At 43.5% G+C, this 19,169-nt stretch overlaps 1 protein-coding gene across 3 annotated transcripts; it reads left to right on the forward strand.

Moving 5' to 3' along the window:
• The first annotated feature begins 3,269 nt into the window (after nt 1-3,269).
• Mro (maestro) lies at nt 3,270-18,944 on the forward strand. Of its 3 annotated transcripts, none has more exons than XM_013157249.2 (7): nt 3,270-3,416; nt 3,700-3,851; nt 13,319-13,465; nt 14,495-14,677; nt 16,719-16,874; nt 17,659-17,766; nt 18,073-18,944. In XM_013157249.2, the coding sequence occupies exons 1-7, from the start codon at nt 3,368-3,370 to the stop codon at nt 18,124-18,126; spliced, it is 849 nt and encodes a 282-aa protein (XP_013012703.1). In that variant the 5' UTR covers nt 3,270-3,367; the 3' UTR covers nt 18,127-18,944. The 3 variants fall into 3 exon arrangements, with proteins under 3 accessions (XP_013012703.1, XP_003474089.1, XP_063087712.1); XM_003474041.4 differs by lacking the exon at nt 3,270-3,416 and adding an exon at nt 11,641-11,740 and having other exon boundaries at nt 3,431-3,851; XM_063231642.1 differs by lacking the exons at nt 3,270-3,416; nt 3,700-3,851 and adding exons at nt 11,100-11,215; nt 11,641-11,740.
• Nucleotides 18,945-19,169: the final 225 nt, after the last annotated feature.

Raw genomic sequence — 19,169 nt, forward strand, 5'->3', positions numbered from 1 at the left:
ACCTAAGGCCCAGGGGTGTGTGTGTGTGTGTGTGTGTGTGTGTGTGTGTGTGTAACTGAGGAGTGAACCCAGGGCCTTTGCACCTAAGTATATCCCCACCCTTTCTAAATTTTCTTTAGTTTTAAAACTTTGAGACAAGGTCTCCCTAAACCATTAAGTTACCCAGGCTGGGCTCAAACATGTGCTCTTCCTGCTAAGATTACAGGTGTGCACTACCCCATCTGTTTAATGCCCAGTCTTAAATCCTCTCCTGTGTATTTCTCCCTGGGGACACTTAAGAGTGTAGCACTCTATTGATGGAAGCAGGGTTGCAATAAACATTTAAAGACTGAATGAATGAGCAGTTGGTATTCCTAAGCTTTGGCTGTAGAGGCAGTATATTTTATTTAACTTTTTTTTGCTTTATTTATTTTATTTTTCAGTGCCAGTGATCAAACTCAGGGCCTTGTATATGCTAGGCAAGCACTCTACCACTAAGGTATACCCCGAACCCCTTAAAATTCTTTTTAATCTTGAGATACAGTCTTGCTAAATGGCTAAGTTTCCCTGGGCTGAGCTCAGATTTGTAACCCAGAGTTCCGGGATTATAGGCATGTGCTACCATGCTATGCTGATTTTACTTCTTTTTAGAAGTAAAAATCAACACAAAGTTTAAGCCTCTGTGGGGACATATCCTGAAGGAAGACAAAAAAAGAGGAGATATAAATCCGTCCCTTTTAAGTAAGTGCTTGGACTAGACAACGGACATTCACACAAGGAGGTGCTTTGGCAATCCTGAAACCAAAAACAAACCATTCAGTTGGTGACTGTCATGTGTCCCCATCTGCCCAGATTAACTGTACAGTGAGTGACAAGTTCATCAGTTTGCTTTGCCTGTTTCCCTGTTCATCAGCGTCACATTTTTCCCAGTGGCAGCAGCACCAGCTTGCTTCTGACACAGAGGAAGCGTTCACTGAAGGTAGAACCATTAAATGATTAAATTAAATAGTTGTGGTGTGTTAGTCTTAGGGATCTCATGTCATATGTCAATATGTGACAATGAATCATCAGAGAAACTCACTCTAATTCCCAGGACTTTGCTGCAGCCTGAGGCCATAGGCTCTCTGATTTGGAGTCCCCATCAGTTAATGCCGTTTCTGGGACACTCTGGGGATATGAATTACACTGATGCCCTCGTGCATAGTGTGTGACACAGCTGACACCACTGCAGGATCAGAAGGTACTCTGGGCACCAGGTCCAGTTCTGGTCCTGATTTCCTTTGTGGCTTTAGGCCAAACAAGGAAATTTTGCAAGTTTGTTCTTCCCATTAGCAGTAGAGAAGGCACCTTGGAAAAAGCCTTCAGACCTAGATACCATGTAATGTGGAAAGAGGGGTCACCAATAGTGTACCTCAGCATGTAGGCTGCAGAGTGGTTGCGTAGCATATGCAAAGCTCTGTATTTGATACCCAGCACAGCAAAAAAGAATCGGGCAAATAAATACATAATAAAATCAATCAACCAGTAGTGATTCTGTTGCGCTTCTGTCCATTCAGTGGTGCAAAGTTCAGCTCTGGTTTATGAGTGAGATTTTGCCAACTCAGAGTCACCCTGCAGCCTTTCCTTCTCTGATCTCTTTGTTCTATCTGTTGTTTGGTTCAATCATTCTAAAACACTTAGAGAATCAGTTTCAGCTCCTGGATTATGTCTTCACAAACCTTATTCCCACTCTTGCAGATAATTTAGTAATCTTTTACCAAAAGATTAAGGTTAATTGAACTTGCAGTTCCTCAGGACACCTTGTTTCATATTGACCCGTCTTTATCTCTGTGATTCTCTCCCGTTCCCAGCCCTCCTCTCCAGAGCTAACTTTCCCCCTGTACTCCCAGTTCCTCCTTCTCCGGCTTCCTGTTACACTGTCACTACTACATGCCATCTGTATTTTTAGGGTTCTTGCAACTGCTTTCAAACACACCCAGGTTTTATTCTATTTTTATTTTTAATTTTTATTTTTTTTTAAGACAAGTTCTCACGCTTTGGTCTAGGCTAGTTCTCTATAGCCCAGACTGGCCTCGAACTGGAGACTTTTTGCTCCAGCTTTCTGAGTGCTATGATTATAGGCATGCACCACCACACCTGGCTTTTTTCTATTTTTAAAAGTACACCAGAAAACCAGAATGCCTTTCCTTGACCTCACATTCTCTTCTAGCTATTTACTGCTTTCCTTCTGCAGCAAGACACCTCACTTCCTCTTTCCTTGGGGCCCTGGTTTGGCAGTCTTCTTTCCGTTTTCCAGTGCTGTTGAAATTGCATCCTCCAAAGTCAATGATGATACCTGGAACCCAGCCAGCAGGGCTTTGTTTTAGCCTCATTCTTGTTTTCTCAGAGACATCAGTTTTCTTTTCCCAACTCTGATCTACTTCTCTGGCTTATATTTGTCAGCCTATTTCCTAAGAGTATTTTCCAAACTGGCCCACAGCATAGCATCCTGGCAGAGTACAAGCTCTTGCAGTAGTGAGCCTATGGTTGATTTTTAATTTTGCCACTAATCAGTTGCATGACCTCTGACAAGGTAATTTCTCCTTCCTCAATTTGCCTAGTTTTAAAACGAGAGTGATGGGAAGAGTTCTTCTTTTGGTTTGACATTACAGTTGGGGTTGTCTATGCAGTATTTACTGCAATATTTGGCATATGAAAGTATTCATTCGTGTTGTCTATTGGTATAACAAGAAGCTCCTGGCAGTTGTGACACCCACACCTGTTACCCCAACACCCTGGCAGGCTGAGGCAGGAGGACCACAGGTTTAAGCTCAGCCTGGGCAATTTAGCAAAATCTTGTCTCAAAATGTTACAATAAAAGCAAGGTTGGAGATGTAGTTTAGTGCAAAGGTCCTGGGTGCAACCTCCAGAACCAAAACAAACAAGAAGCCAGTAAACTCCTAGGTCTTTGAAAACAGACCTCCCCCACCCCTTCTAGGACATATTGCCCTCAGGACTCAATCCAGGGCCGGGCAGTAATCAATCACTAGGTTTATGCACGTGATTGGACAACCCCGCGAAAGAGAAAGGATGGCTGAGGAAGTTGGAAAATCTTCAGGGACTGTAGCATCCAGGATTTTTACGTTTTATTTTTAGCAATAAGCCATTTAAGTTGTGGAGAGTTCAGAGCGCTTCTTTTGGAACAAATGATGTTCGTTGAGCAGCAAAGTGGTGTCATCGGTTAAAGCGCCAGTGGTAGGTTCGACAGTCACAGGGGCTGCTTGGCACGAATATCGTCCCATCCCAGTAAAAATTTGACTTTTCACCGGACCCAGGAAGCCTCGCGTTGAGGGATGGCGCCATCTAGTGGCAGAACGAGGCAACGGCGCTGGCAGAATCGCGTCCTTTGATGCCCGGAAAGGGCCTCGGAATCAGCGTCCTTTCTGGACAAAGTGCGGGTGAGGCTGGACAGGAAGGAAGAATATGGGAGTGGTAGTGGCCGCGGGAAGAGAAACAGCTCAGCACACTGCAGGGACTCCAAGGGCACGGGCGATGGCTGTGGGGTTTGCAACAACCTTGTCGGTATCCTCGGAGGGCAACTCCCTCCCCCACCTCTTTCCTAGCGGCCAAACCCACACCGATTTCCCCCATCGTTCGAGTCTCACTTTCCAGCACTCTACGCTGGCCGGTTACTCCAAACTGACCCCCCTTCATCTTCTCATTTGCCTTTTTGTGTGTTAGGATTTCAGGGCTGGGGAGAGCTAGCCGTGTCATTACATCTGGCCGCCACCCGGGGACAGCAGCCCTGTGAGCACCGAGCACCGAGCACCGAGTACCTAGCAACCGGGACCGCGCACCTCAGCGCTGCGTCACGTGACCGCCCGGGACAGCAGGTGAGGGCGCCGCGTTCTGCATCTTGGCTCCCAAAGCAATCCCTAGGAGGCCACTCTGGTCACTATCGGAGGGAGCTGGATCCTAAGTGTGTAACTAGCTGCGATGTTCTGTTTGGAAAATTCAAGGGGGCAGGGTTGATTCTGGAGCCGATTGGGTTACAGATCAAGACAAAAAAAATACAGATCAATATTCTATCAGCAAAGAGTCAGGATGAGAGGGACTGAAGGGAAGACCTTGGTGCTCCCTTCAAACAGAAATGACCACACCCTCATCAGCATGCAGCGCATTGTTTAGGCGATAAAATTGGGATAGAAATGTAGCTTCTGAAGTCTGGAACTCTTCTCTGCTATTGACTTTGAGTAGTTGTTGAGCATTATTCTAAGTCTCAGTTGCACCTTTCCTAAGGGGAAGATCATTAACCCTACCTCTCCAGCTTAATGTGAGGATTAAATGAAATACCGGAAAAGCTCTCTTTTTTGGGAGATTGGGATTAGATTTCAGAGCATCACAACCTTTTCTTCCAATATGGATCCATCTACTAGCTTCTTTTGGGTTGCTTTCTTGCATTAATCACATGCATGATACAGTTTTGTAGTTTTGGTTTCTTCAGATGTAATGTGAACCCAAAGATGCTTGGGAAGGCACTTACAAAGCCACTTTTCATGGGATCATTTCAGTTCCCCAAATCATAATGGGTCAGTAAGGTTTCTCCATGCTTTTGCTGTCTGCCTGCCTCCTTAGCAGCTTCCCATTGTGGAATCCTGAAAATTCAACACTGCTTTTAGAGAAGCATCTCTCTTCTGTTGTATATTCGTGTTTTAACACTTCATATAATGTTTAATTAAATTTCACAGTTATAGATCTAGGAATGTTCTTCTGTGGTAGAGCACTTGCCCAGCAAGAGAGGCCCTGAGTTCTATCCCCAACACAGCAATATATCACTAAAATTTTTGAAGTAATAAATCCATTTCACAGTCTGAATATCAAGTACTGCTGCTGTGAACTGATTCTTGAGAGGCATGGAGCTTCCAGGAGCAGGAGGAGCAGATATCATCAGCTAAAGCGGTGTTCTGTGCGCTTCAGAGATGGCCTGGAGAATCCAGTTACCCTGCTGTGATGGTTGAGCACAGATTAAATAAAGTGTCTGCCAAAAAAATGCACATACAAAGAAAAACTTGGATAAACATTTCAATAGTAAATTTACTGAAGTATCTTGAGATTAGTTCAAGTTACATTTGGCCTCTACAACTGTAAGAGATGTTCAAAGTGGTGACCATTAGCTTCCAGATATTTGTTAGTATAGTGAACTGCTGCTTGGGTAATGTTGGTCATTGAGATTGCTGCACATGCATTTTCAATTTCTTCTATAAGGCCCAGCAGTATGGTGGGTTTTCTGCGATGTATGACATCCTCTAGGGACACCATCTGTTAGAAAACAATATCATATTTTTCTTTTCCTGAAGTGCACATACATTTTTTGGTGGACTCTATTTAATCTAGTGTAGCATACAAAAATGCCCACCCGATAGCTAGAAACCCTGCATACTATTATCATTAATGAGTTCAGGCTTTTTAGAAATAAAAATTTCTTCCCTCGTTTTACAGATGAGAAGAAGATCCAAGTGTTTGTAAGTTTGGCTTTTGTAGTATTGATCAGCATTTGAGTCAGATGCGTTTGTATTTGAAGAGGCATCTGGGAGTTGGCAGTGAATAATCTTCTGTAACCCTGAATCCATTTCTTTTTGGACAGAGCAGGGAGAATGAGAACATGTCGATGAAGCCCAGGGGAGGGATCCAGGCCTAGTGCACACCGGAATCCTTTCCCAGAGGAAGAAGGACTCTTCGAGCTTTGTGCACAGGATGAGCACAGCCGCAAGCACAGCTGTCTTTGGCCTTGGCTTAGCTACGTGATCTCCCGGTCCTGGTCACCCCAGGCCAAGCACCTGTGATGCTTGTAGACAGTAACTGGAAAAGCTCACCCCTAAGGGGAAAGATCACTGAATAAGATTGCTTTGGGGCATGTAGGAAGAGCCAGACACCTACAAAATCTCGGCATTTGTGTACCAGGTCCTTCTTAGTAGGTTTAAAATGTTCCTTGCTGACATCCTGTGTTGCAACAGATGGAAATGATCTTTTGTTTTGATTGGATTGAGTAGAAAGTACATAACTTGTTGGAGGAGAGGGAAGAGGAAGTTACAGGCAGGAAGGGCCGGTGGGAGGTGTGGGTCCTTTAAGAAGCAGCAAGCCTGAGAGGTACAAAGCTCTGGTGAAGGCCTTGTGATCCTGAGCTGGTTCCTATTGTATTTTATTTATTTTAAGGATAGCATCCCAGAAAGTACACAGATCATAGTTGTACAGCTCACTGTGTTTTTGGTTATGGGTGACAATGCTGGAGATTGAACTCAGGGCCTTGTGCATGCTAAACTCACACTTTACCACTCAGTCATCCCCCCAAACCCACAGTATTTTCTCCCTAGGAATCCAGTGCTAGGCTAACGCTCTAGTGCTGAGCTACACTCCTAGCCCTTTAAAATTTTTCTAAAATTTTGAGATAGGGTCTTGTAAGATTGCTTAGACTGGCCTCAAACTTTAGATACTTCAGCCTCAGCTTCCCAAGTAGCTAGGATTATAGGTGGGCACCACCACACCTAGCCCCTGTATGATTCCATTCTGACAGTTATTTTAGCAATTCTGTGTTGCTAATAACCCAGTACCACGAATTAGGAAAGTTATAAGAAGGAGAGACTTATCAAGGTTAAAGGGCTGTATCAGGTGGTAGCCTTCTTGCTTGTGGAGTTCTGAGGTGGGGCAGGATATCCGTGGGTGAGGGACAGCAAGCATAAAAGAAATCCAGCCAAACTAGCAGACCCTCTGAGATAACCTTTTAATTCATTAATCTCTTAATCAAATTAGTGTAGTAATCCATTGATGAAGGCAGAACCCTAACCAGCTTTTAAAGGCAAAACCTGGTCTTATCTCTTAATATATCACAATTATTAAATTTCAACATGAATTCTGGAAGGGACAAACCAACTCCAAACCTAACAACAGTGAAATTCATCATGTCCCACAAACATGTGCCATCAATCCTTTGTTTGCAAAGACACTGATGCACTTGCCTCTCTCCCCCATTGGCCTCTCTCCTCCCGTGGGGTGGGGTCTCTGTTCAGGTTTACTCTCAGCTTCCTGGAGTAGCCAATCCTGGGACTGATTTCTAGCACAGAGGACTCTATATACATACCAAGTTGTGTATAGCACCATAGGCACCTTGAATGAAAAGTGCAATGCTCAGCCCTGATGCTTCCTGAGACTCTGACCTTGTACCTCTGGGGTCAACCTGGAGTTTGTAACATATACCAGGGAGGCTGATGGAAGCCGCTCCCTCAGCCTTCCCCCCACACACATAGTGAGGAGTGCTTTGCTTTTGCACCAGCGATCAACTTGAGGTCTCAGGGACAACATGCGAGATTGAGCAAATCAGTGTTTAGCTTGTGATCAGAGCAAGGAGGTGGGAAAGGCTCAGGGAACAGGTGGTGAGCTGAGGATGGAGCCTGTGTGTGTCTCTAACCATATGCTGAATCCTCTAGGAAGGATGGCTCAGCTCTCCTTCACTTTGCCCTGCTCAAGAGCTTTCCCTGATCTTGAATTCTAGACTTGCCTATTAAGATGAAGCTGGCTGCTTGGCTTCAGAAGCCGGGGTGGGGGAAGCTGTTTTGGTTGACTGAACCCCTTAGCGGCCTTGCTAATCTTGCAATAGAAATTGAACATGAAAAACAAGGGAACAGGTTGTTTTCTTTCACAGCAGAGAGCAGCTCCAAGGCGTGATTTCTTATGCCTTGGAACACAGATGCCTCCTGTTTTACAATGAGGCTGGGCCCTCCTTGGCAAGCAGACACCCAGCCTACGGGATCTACACTTTTTGTAAGTTCCCCATACCCACTGGCAGGCATCTGTCAGCTCTGATGCCGCTCTGAGGCAGAGTATTCTACCCAAAGAGTGGCAAGTTCCATTGAAACGGAAGATGGTAGGAAGAAAACAGCAGAAAGAAACAATGAAGCATTTTGGGGGGCCTCTATATGACTTTATAATCCTTTTCTGCTCGAGGGGAATGATTTGCTGTGCTGTGGTTTTTTCCTCTGATTGTAGCAGCTCTCAAAGTGTCGTCCCTAAGTCAGTTGCACCCCAGTGTCTTCTTGGGGTTTGTTAAAAGTATAAATTGTGAGGTCACTAGCCCAAGTGCACAGAATCCGAAACTCTGGGGATCGCGCCTGGCAATGTGTGTTTCACGCATCTCTCATGAGATTCTGACAGATGCTCAGTTATGAGAATCAGTGGTTTCATGATAAAGCTGGGGGCCTGCTTTCAGTTGAACAAAGAGAACTAGTTCAGCCAGGTAATGGACATAAAAAGAAACTCTAACTGGGTTGCAGGTAGTGGTTCATATTTTGGTCCCAACAGAGTTTATTGTCCAGAGAAGAAGGAGAACTTGGGACTGGAGACCAGGAGGTGAGGAGCTGTTTTTGTGGATCTCTCTATTATCTTGTGAACAAGACAGGTTGACTTCAATAACCTGGGGCAGAGATGACAGGGAAACTAAATCCATACCTATCTACAGGTCAACCCCCGTCAGGTGCTTTACCAACTCCATAAACAAAAATAATTCAAAACACATCAATAAACTACATATAGGAGCTAAAGCTATAAAACACTTAAAACACATTGGTTATGCATGTGACCTTGGATTTGGCGGTAGGTTCTTAGATATATGCGCGGATAGTAACAACATTGGCAAATTGGGCTTCATCAAAAGTAAATTTTGTGCCTTGAGGGACACTAACAAAACAGTGAAATGACAATAGTAATGGGAGAAAATATTTGCAGGTCACATATATGTTAAGTGTCCAGTATCCAGAATATACAAAGAATTCTTACGATTCCAAACCGAAGGACAAACAAATCAATCAAAGAATGGGCAAAGGCTGGGGGTGGTGTTACATATGTGTAACCTCAGGATTCTGAGGCAGAAGGATCTCACGTTTGAGCAAGACTTTGTCTCAAAACAAAGGGGGGCAGCAAAGGCTATGAACAGAAAATTCTTCTAAAAGATATACAAATCACCAGTAACACTGAAAACGCACCTAATAGCACTCATTATTAGGAAAGTACAAACCAAAACACAACAAACGTACTGCTTAATACCAACTAAGATGATAATAATGATGATGAAAAATAACAGATGTTAAGGGAAAGTAAAAAAGTCTTATATGAAGGAATATGAAGTGGTATAGCTGCTGTGGAAGAGACTTGGAAGTTCTCAAAAAGTTAAACATAGAATCCCTAGTAGAGCATAGTGGTCCTCATATGTAATTCCATTACTCTAGGGGGCCGAGGCAGGAGGATTGTAAGTTTGAGCCCATCCTGGGCAGTTCGGAAATTCTGTCATCCTGTCTCAAAATTTAAAAACAAAAAAGCTAAAAGTGGCTGTGGCTGTAGCTAGTTCAATCCTTATTATCATGAAGAAAGAAAAAAAAATCACCTTATGATCTATCAACTTCATTCCTACTTATGTGTCCTCCAAAACTGAAGGCACATACCCAGATGCACGCCTGAACACAAATATTCAGAGCAGCCCTGTTCACAATACCCAAAAAAGTGGAAACAACCTAATTGCCCATGAGCTGATTAATGGATAAACAAATTGTGATATATTCATACAACAAAATAGTATTCAGCCATCAGACCGAGCAAGTACTGATACATATTACAATATGCGTGAACCTTGAAAAAATTATGGAAAAAAAGCCAGACATATAAGGTCACAACTCCATTTATGTAAAATATCCAGAATAGGTAAAACCATAGAGATGGCAAGCAGATTAATGATTGCTACACACGGGAAAGGATAGAGTAGAAGAATGACTGCTCAATTGGGATGGGATTTTCTTTTGGATGAAGTAAATTATGAGATTAGAGAGAGGCGGTCGTTACATAGCATTGTTAAGCTGATTAATGGTGGATTAAACATGGATTTCATTTGAGTTTTAAAAATCGTCATCCACAAATATCTACAAAGCGCAACTGAAACCACACTCTTTAGCAGTCAAGTCCTCCACACTGTTGCCCTCTGCAGCCTTACCTCCTCTGTAGCTTTGCTATCCTAAACCTATGAATCCCAGTGTAGTGTGCTCTGGGAGGGGTCTGCCAGCATTTGGGGCCCACAGTTCTCTCCCAACTCTTCTGACCCTTTCTGCCCTCACCGCTCAAGGTAGACCAGCAGCCTTAGCATCCCTGGACACCAGGAAGAAAAGTAGAAGCTGGAGCTCCCAGTCTAGACCCACTGGGTCACAGCTTACATTTGAACAAGATCTCAAATGATTCCAGTGCACTCCAGTTTGAGAAGCTCTGGTTTACTCTGCTGGGCCGCAAGTTAGCCTGCTGATCAGAGTCACTGATGAGCTACATTTATTTACAATACATACATTGGGTAGTGGATGCACTTGGTAAAAGTAATGGTTGTATGTATATAAGAGGAGCAGTAGAGTAAGTCTGCCTTCCATCTCAGGTTTTTCACCCCGGAGGCAATCTGGGTTGTGTTTCCTGGGTATTCTTCCCTGTTCCTTGCAAATGCAAGAATGTCTGTACATATGTGCCCCCTTCCCTTTTTGATTTTAAACAAATAGTAATATACTGTAGACATTCATTTGCATTTTTTGTGGCAATCTATTTTAAAGATCATTTCAGCACATATAGTGCTGCCCAATATTCTTTGTAATGATTGCATAACAATCCTGCTATAACAGAGTCATAGCATTGTAGGCAATGTATTTACATTACCACAATTAAAGAACGTGGTGTTGTTCATCACAGTGCTATGGTACCTCTCTCTTATGAATGAAGAGTGGCCAAAAATATAGTGACTGTTTAAGTTAAAAAATATTTACTACAGTAAAAGAGGATTAATCTCCCTGAGAATAGTCCCCACACCCTTCAAACACGCTGATTCCACCATTCTTGCCCCTGTTTGAAGCAGTTCTGGAAGTCTTGAGTGTCTTTAGTTGTGTTGTCATAGCCACCTTGATGTTCTCAATTGATTCAAAATGTTTACTTTTCATAGTCATTTTGACTATGGAGAAGAACAAGAGGTTGCACGGTGTCAAATCCAGTGAAGAAGGTGGATGCTGACAACACCGTAATGGTCTTACGAGTCTCTTCCTGTTGCAGGGCACTCAGCAGCAGTCTTCACCGTACTTATTTAAAAATCATAAAGATACTGACAATAGAGGACTTGCAGAGCTGCTTCACACCTATGAGCATATGATGTCTTAATAATGTCTGTAGGATTAAAGAATTGCTAAATGAAAGAGTAAGTACTTCTTTTTAAAGACAACAAGATACACAACTCGTTCCTGGGGAGCTTTAAACAAGACAGCATTTGAGTTTATGCTTTTCTTCAAGTCTTGAGGAGTCTGTGAGTGAGGCCAGAAATCTGAGTCTTATTTCTTAGGCAATGGTGATAAAGAAGTCTGCTGAATGGATTAGGGAAGCCAGAGATGGAGCTCCAGGTCCACCAAGCTGCCACTTCTCAGGGTCTGCCTCAGGCTGCTGTTTACCTTTTTGTGTGATTGTCCCCTCTCCTCGCCAGAATGAGAGATTCCTAGAGAGAGACCTCCTGATACTGCCTCTTTCCATTCTCATCCATGTGGTGCTGTGGACAGCAGTATGTATTGACCAGAAGGCTGTGCATGGGTGTTTGTGGCCCATGTGATGATTTTCATTTTTCTTTTTTAGTTCCATGGACCAAACACAGAGACTCCTGGGCCAGTCCCTTTCCACCCCTACTTCCAAGCCTAAGAAGAAAAGGACAGCAGTGATATCTTTCTTTTCTAAGGTCTGGCACAAAATGTAATGAACAGATGCCTTTTCCCTCAAGATGCACCTGCTTGCTCCATCATTAGTTGGACCTGCTCCACTGAGGGTTACTCTGAAAAAGAATTTTAGCATAGAGCCCAGGAATACACCAAGATGAGTGGAGGAGGATTTAAATTGCTGCTCACTCAATAATGAAAGTGTAGAATGAACTGCAACTCAGAAATAGCAATGAGATTTGGAAACTGCCCAATCTTCTTGATAGTGCTGTAGAAACAGCTAGATTTGCATCAACCCCATTCCACACTTACTGAGGATGGTGGGTAGATAGCTTTTCGTCTCTCATCTTGTCTGGATCTTTCATTATCTCGGTTCTGACTCTAATACTGGTTGCCTTGTTCTGTGTTTGAAGAGGACTCTCCCAGGCTCATTTGCTGACTATAGAGCGCGGCACATCTCTTGCCACATTTCTTGCCCTGCAGTGACTTAGAGTTCAGCCTTTGAAGCATAGGTGTCTGTATTGGACACTGAGTGTTTCCTAACTTGAATTGTTTATGCATCCCTCTTCCTAATCTTAACTGCTTGGATGCATGCATTCTGGATTTAGGATGACTTTTATGGGCCCTGAGATGTTTGTAGATGGCTAACAGATGTTTGCTGATGAGTTTTGCCAATAGTGTCACACGCTGTTGGCTGGCTGAGTAAGATGCCTACCAATGATGGGCCCTGGAATTAGACACATGGTGGGATGGAGACGGGGGAGCATCAGCCTGACTGCAGAAGATTCAAGGGAGAACCGGAGGAGCTGGGTTGGTAGTGTGTGCCTATTTCCAGCACTTTGGAGGCTGAGGCAGGAGGACTGCTGAAAGTTCAAGGCCAGCACGGACTACATAGTGAGTTCAAAACCAGCCCAAACTACACAGTGAGACCTTGTCTCAAAAAACAAAAATGGAGAGAGAGGGAGAGAGAGAAAGAGGGAGAGAGGGAGAGAGAAAAGAGGGAGAGAGGAAGAGACGGAGAGGAGAATTGGAGAGAGCAAGTACTGTACAGACCTGTCTTTCAAAGCATTTAGCAGTAGAGCAGAAAAATAGGAAGTGGTTAGGAAGAAGAGAATCTTTAAGGTTAGAGGGAAAACAGCACTTCTTGCAGCATGAAAAGTGTCCGTATTCTCACATCAACACCTATAAGATTCTTCCTTATTAATTTCTGTCACAGCTACCACTGCTGTATAACTTTTCTATAATTTTCCCAAACCTGCCTTATCATGCATTAGTTTTTTTCTCCTTTTCTTTTCCTCCATCAATTTCTTCATGATGCAGGTCAAATTAATATATTATTCCAACAAAATCAGGCACCTCTAGGGAATGGTGCCATAACTCAATGGCAGAGTGTGTGCTTAGCATACACAGGGCCCTGGGTTTGATTTGATCAACACATGTGCGCACACACACACACACACACACACACACATTTAGTTGAAGTGTAAAACTGAGCAGGTAATGTTAGGATTCTCTTCAGGGAGAGGAGATAGTGTTAATTCTGGGCTCAGCATATGACTCCAAACAGTCCCAAATTAATACATTTTTTACCTACCCCTTAGATTTCTTGGAAACTGAGGTTCCAGAAGAGGGAGTCTTTGAAGAATGTCTTTTTCATCTTGGCAGAAAGAGCCCGGGACCCCAGTGCTAAAAAGCGCTATCTGGCAATGAAAGGCCTGGGCACCATGGCCAATGAAGCCCCCAACCAGGTAAGGAAAGGAGATGAACTCGGCCTATCTTCCCATTTCTCCGGTGCCCATGTGTGGAGTCCTCAATGTTGGAGCACCCTACCTCATAGATTAGTTAGCTGCTGTGCAGTGAATCACAAAAGACTCAGCCGCTCAGAGCAGTGTGTTTGTTATTTCAGTGTCTGTGGATCAAGGGTCTGATGCATCTGGGTTCTCTATCAGAATCTTGCAAAGCCTGGGTCAGCCATACTGTGTTCCTTCCTGAGAAAGCTCAGGGCATGCTTGGCTTTGGGGATAATTCAGCTTTTCCAGTTGTAGGACTGAAGTTTTTATTTCCTTGCTGGTCATCTACTGGGGCCACTCCCAGTGCCCACAAGTCACCCTTTCATGAGAGGTCAGCTTACTTCTTCAAAGCCAGCAGGAGGGTGTCTCTCACTCCTGCCTGCTACAGTGGAATCTTCCTTAATACCAAGTAACCACCAGAGCTACATCTTGTCACCTTTGCATAGTCTATGAGGCTAGAAGCGAGTGTGGTTCTTTCTACAATGAAGAAGAGCAGATTGTACAAAGTGTGATTCACTCAGGGTCATTTTAGGGCCACCTTACTCTTCACCACTCTCAGGCGTGGTACACAGAGCTCCAGGCAGAGATGACACATGCTGACATCTCTTTGGAAATGTTCCCATGATTTATGTTTCTTCAGTAATAATGCTCTGTTTACATCTCTTCCTTTAACATCTGTCAACTGCAGTACCATTTTATGACTTCCCCATCCTAAAGTACCTAGTACTCCTCAAGCCCTTGAGTCACACAGTCCACACCCTCCCTCAAGTGCCCTCCTCAGCTCACCCATCAAGCTCATGCTTTCTGTTGTTCAAAGACTTGGCTAATGGAAGCATTTGTATTTTGATAAGAGTCATGGCAGATCCTGAAGGTCACCATGGTTGCTTGGTACAAGACCTAGGTTACTGGAAGGTTGGAAGTAGCACTGCTTTTGAATTCATAGAGAGTGATTCCTGGACTATTAATGCTTTTCAACCTTGGTAACAGGTGAGAAAGTACAAGAAAATTGTGCTAGACCTGCTGGTGCACGGATTGTACGACCCTGTGAGTTCTGAAGTCATCCATGAGAGTCTGAAGGCTCTGAGCATCATCCTGGGCAAGATCCAGGGAAAAAGTTTGGGCTCCTTCTTCATAGACATCACCCTTCAGACCAGGATTTTATTGGATGATGTAAGTGAGATGATTCATAAAAATTCTGGGTTATTGACATCAAAGTGGAATAGAAATGAGAGCACTGCTTACTGTGTTGCTTAGGGAACAAGGTCTGTATCAGTTACTCAGTTATAAATCATTTATGAGCTAGTACCGTGAGAAGAGTTATGGAGGGCATAAAAGTTGTATAGCATCCCTTCATTCCCCTTGGAAAGGTTTCATTTTATTAAAGAAGTGAATATATACATTATGATTATGATTATGTCTCCCATAGTCGGTGCTCTCTTGTATGTGTAACAATGTAGCAACCACAATACATAGCATTCAGGGAGCCCTTACCGAGGGCCATACCCACTGCTAGACAATTTACATGGACTATCTCATGTTGCCTTCATAGTAACCTGTAAGGTAGGTTCTGTGATTGCCTTCACTTTACAGATGAGGAAACCAGAACACGGAAAGGTTGGACCCTACCAGAGGTTTGCAGAGCAGTAACTGTACATGAAAAAAGGCCTGGCTATAATGCCTGCATTGTCAGCTACTGGGACATGAGGATCTTAGATACCTGGCTTGCAAGCTATCAAGTTAGCCTGCCAGTTATTCTCTGAAAAATACAACCTGATGAACAGGGAACAAACCTTTTATTTTCTGCTCAAGTAACCTGACTCAGCTCCCCACACTGTTGAGTTCCTGTGGAGCCACACAATGCCAGATAGCTTTGCAAAAGAATAAGAGGCCTTGAGATTATGAAACTTGGAGCTTTTGCAGGAGCTGCTGGCAAGTTTGTTTCTCTTTCCTCCAGAGAGAGATAGAATTTTGTTCTGGAATAAGCGTACACTGGTCCTCTCTGAGGTGCGGAGAGGAAGATGTCTGCTTCATCATCCTGGAATGTCAGCAGATGTTTTGGGTACAGGTCCTTGAGTCTCACTAGAGGTCCCTTTTGAACTTCAGGACTTATTTGCCATTTGACCATTATTAAAACCCTGCCAGCCTATCATTTTTGGCCATGGAAGAACATCTTGGTCATGTAGAACAGGGAAATTCTCATGCAGAATTTTTTGCTGATGGTTTATATTCCCAGCAGAGTTAACAATCTTTACTGTCTGCCTTACACAATGTTCATTCATGCATGTGCCCCTGTTGGGTGACTGTCAAGTTCCTGGGGGACAGATACCTGTTTTAGCATTCCTGCACATCTCAGCATTTGGGGAGGGCATTGGACGGCACATACATAATCACACCACCGGATCAGTGGACAAAATGACAAGCCTGTGCAATTTCTGTGTCACATATGCTAAAAACAAAGATGTCACAAAATAATCAGTGATCCTCAGACTTGCTTAGTTTCTGTGTCCTGGATACTCCTTGCTCTTAAGGGGACCCAGCCCTGCCCTTTTCCTACAGGTTCATCTGGAGTTATACCACAGAACACTGGTATAAAAACCTGTGCACCCAGAGTTGAGAGGCTGGGCTCTGGCAGCATGGAGTCTGTTGCCTGATCAGGCAACTCGTGGCACATTGCTCAAATGCCCTGGGCCACAGACTCTTCATCTAGGAAGAAAAAGATACTAAGCAAACAGCCCACATGGGAGAGGAAAGAAGGGCAGAGCCCGCTGACTTGTGACCCTGGAGGAACTGACCCATTTGACTAAAAGCCAGGAGCATTGGGAGGGTGTAGGGAGAAGACGCAGGATCCTTATTTCCACTGCAAGTGGGAGGAATTGGACCAACAGCAGAGAGGTGACCTGGAAAAAGTACTGGAAGTTATGACAAGGAATTGGCCCAGTGAATGATGATGCAAAAGAGAAAGGGAAAGGAGGAGAAAAAAAGGATGAAAATCCTTTAAAGGTTGATGTGGGAAAGGGCTAGATAAATTAATAGAGAAACTGAGGTGCCTGACACCAGTAGATGGCATGTCTACCTATGTTAAAAAGAGAGAAGGGACTCTGGGCCTTGGATGTACCCTGTCATGTACGTCCAAGAGTTCTGACCGCATTGTCCCTGATGCAGCTGCCTTTTGGTTGAGACTGGCTCTTGTTTTGTTGATGGCAACCCACAGGAGAACGACAATGTGAGATACTCAGCCTTTGTTTTGTTTGGGCAACTGGCTGCCTTCGCTGGGCGGAAATGGAAGAAGTTTTTCATCAGTCAGGTGAAGCAGACACGAGATTCCCTCCTAACCCATTTACAGGACAGCAACCCCCAGGTTGCCAAGGTAAGACTGTGATTCTCCCAACAACGTGAAATCTCCTTTGGTCATAGCGGATGTGAGGCAGCCCTGTAGAGCTGAGATGCCAACCCTGCCTCAGGTGAGGACCACTTAGTGGAGCCTGCTTGTGAATTTTGGAAAAGAGGCCTCCTGTAGGTACTTCCTGCTCAGAAGGATGTTCGTCTCCATTTGCTTCTTACCCATCTGCCCAATCCAGCACCTGCGAGGGCTGGAAAAGCTCAGATTCATGAGAGATGGGGCGGGGGGGGGGTGGATTTAGTCAGTGGGGAAGCAGCCCATTGAGTGAATGTATCTCTTTAGCCTCAGTTAACTTTTCTCACTGTGCCTTAGTACAATTTCCTAGTCTTAGTTTTGCAACTCCTTATGGGATTTTTGTTTTGTTTTGTTTTATTCTTGGCTGGGCTGGATCAACATCATGCCTGCTGTGGAATGGGACTAAGCGAATGTTTCAAAACCATTGGGAGTAAAGAGTCCTATGAAACCCATTATTGAGGGGGGGGGAGAGAATATAAATGAGGTCGAGTTTAGGAATTTGGTATTAAGAAGCTGTGTAAACTATAAAGCTCTACACCACCCCTCACAGCCCCTAGACATACACCTGCCATTTCATAAGCATAAGGCTCAAGTTTGCAAACATTCTGAAAGTTACTTTAACTCACTTAGTAGCCCTGACCATAGACTGGGTGCATTCCTGTGTGGTATTGTTTCTTTGGGCTTCTAGAACTCTCCTAATATTTTCAACATCAGATGGCTTTGTTATTTTTCTCAGGCATGTAAAACAACTGTTCGAGCCTGTTCTCCGTATCTGAAACTGAGGAAGGAGTACAACTTCCAGAATGAAGAAGAGCGAAGGAACCCCAAACTCTGTCGGCAGCTGGTGAGTGAACCAGCTGGCAGGGATTCTCCTGGTAACATGGAAGGTGACCAAGCAGGGTAGGAGGCATGCCCTGTAAAATGACTCAGGCCAATTATTTCCATTGCAATCGACCCACAATGCATTGCAAATGGCTACACACCTGAAAGATCACGTACAGAGTATACTGGCATGTCCAGTTCAGGGATGCTGCCTCTATCTCTCCTGCCTGTTGTTTATCCTCATGCCCTATGTTGACAACTGCCTACTAGTGATGTAGTCAAGATGTACTGAGTCCTCCCTCACAGGTTGCTTTCCAATTTCTTTCAGAGCCACTGTCATCCAGAGCTCCTGCAGTTCTTCTATGCAAATAAAATTCTCTAAGTACAGAGGGCAGAAAAATGGTTCCCCTCAAGTGTCCTTCTGGGGACGTCATTGCTCTCTGTTTTTCCCCACTGAATGCCTCGTCTGCCTGCCTTTTATGACTATCATAGAAAAGAGGACGTCAGGAGAGAAACTGAGAGCAAAAATACTACCATGGAATTGCACACTGAAGCTCAGCATGGAATTCTGAATTGCTTTCACATATCTCATTTTCTCCCCATCCAGATTTGATGAGAAGGTATATTTTTCTTAAAATCACTGAAGGTATATGTCTACCTATGAGTTCAATGCGTATTTCTCAGCTATTTCCCTCTGAAGTTCATCTCTGTTAATTACCTTCTATTTCTCATATTTAACTTCTATGACTTAGGCGAATAATTGTTACCTTGAGGTGTGTTTTTTTAAAAATGAATTTGCTACTGATATTTTGCTACTTGCTCTTGCTACCTCTTCTTGCCATGACTTAAAGTTGGCCAAGATACCATGAAGATAATTTGCAGGGATATCTTCAGCTTCTCACTGTCTTAAAAACTCATTGCCTTCAAGATCACCTTTAAAAAGAAATAACAAAGAAAAAATATCAACGGAGCACGTGTTCAACATTCTCAGGATGATGATAACTTATGGAATAAAATGATTGAGTACCATTTAGTGAATGTTTACAATTTATTAGGTATTATCTAAGAACTTTCAAGTATTACCTAATATTCATAACAACCTTATGAGGTAGGTAGGTACTTTTATTTATACATGAAACATCCAAGATGTGGAAAAATCAAGTAATTTGCTCAAAATAAATGGTGGAGAGAGAATCTGAATCTATGTCTGACTTCTGGGGCTTGTGCACAATTAGTCTTCATGGAATCATTATTGGTTAGATATGTGAAAAACAGCACAAACAAAAAAAAACTTTCTTAGCTTTTGCTTTTCTAATAAACCCAATTAGCTTTTGGTCTTTTTATGTATATATACTAAATGTACTATTTTATTACATGAGTTAAGCATATACTTTTATTTATCTCTTCTGGATTATTTGCGGATTT

This window comes from Cavia porcellus, unplaced genomic scaffold, assembly GCF_034190915.1.
Source record: "Cavia porcellus strain 051 isolate PalLab524CR breed Dunkin Hartley unplaced genomic scaffold, mCavPor4.1 scaffold_20, whole genome shotgun sequence".
Lineage (NCBI taxonomy): Eukaryota > Metazoa > Chordata > Mammalia > Rodentia > Caviidae > Cavia > Cavia porcellus.

Coding starts and splice junctions, on each gene's coding strand:
- Mro (XM_013157249.2), top strand. CDS start 3,368: ATGCCCGGAAAGGGCCTCGGAATCAGCGTCCTTTCTGGACAAAGTGCG. Junction 3,852..13,318: donor GTGACCGCCCGGGACAGCAG/GTGAGGGCGCCG, acceptor CCTACCCCTTAG/ATTTCTTGGAAACTGAGGTT. Junction 14,678..16,718: donor CCAGGATTTTATTGGATGAT/GTAAGTGAGATG, acceptor GGCAACCCACAG/GAGAACGACAATGTGAGATA.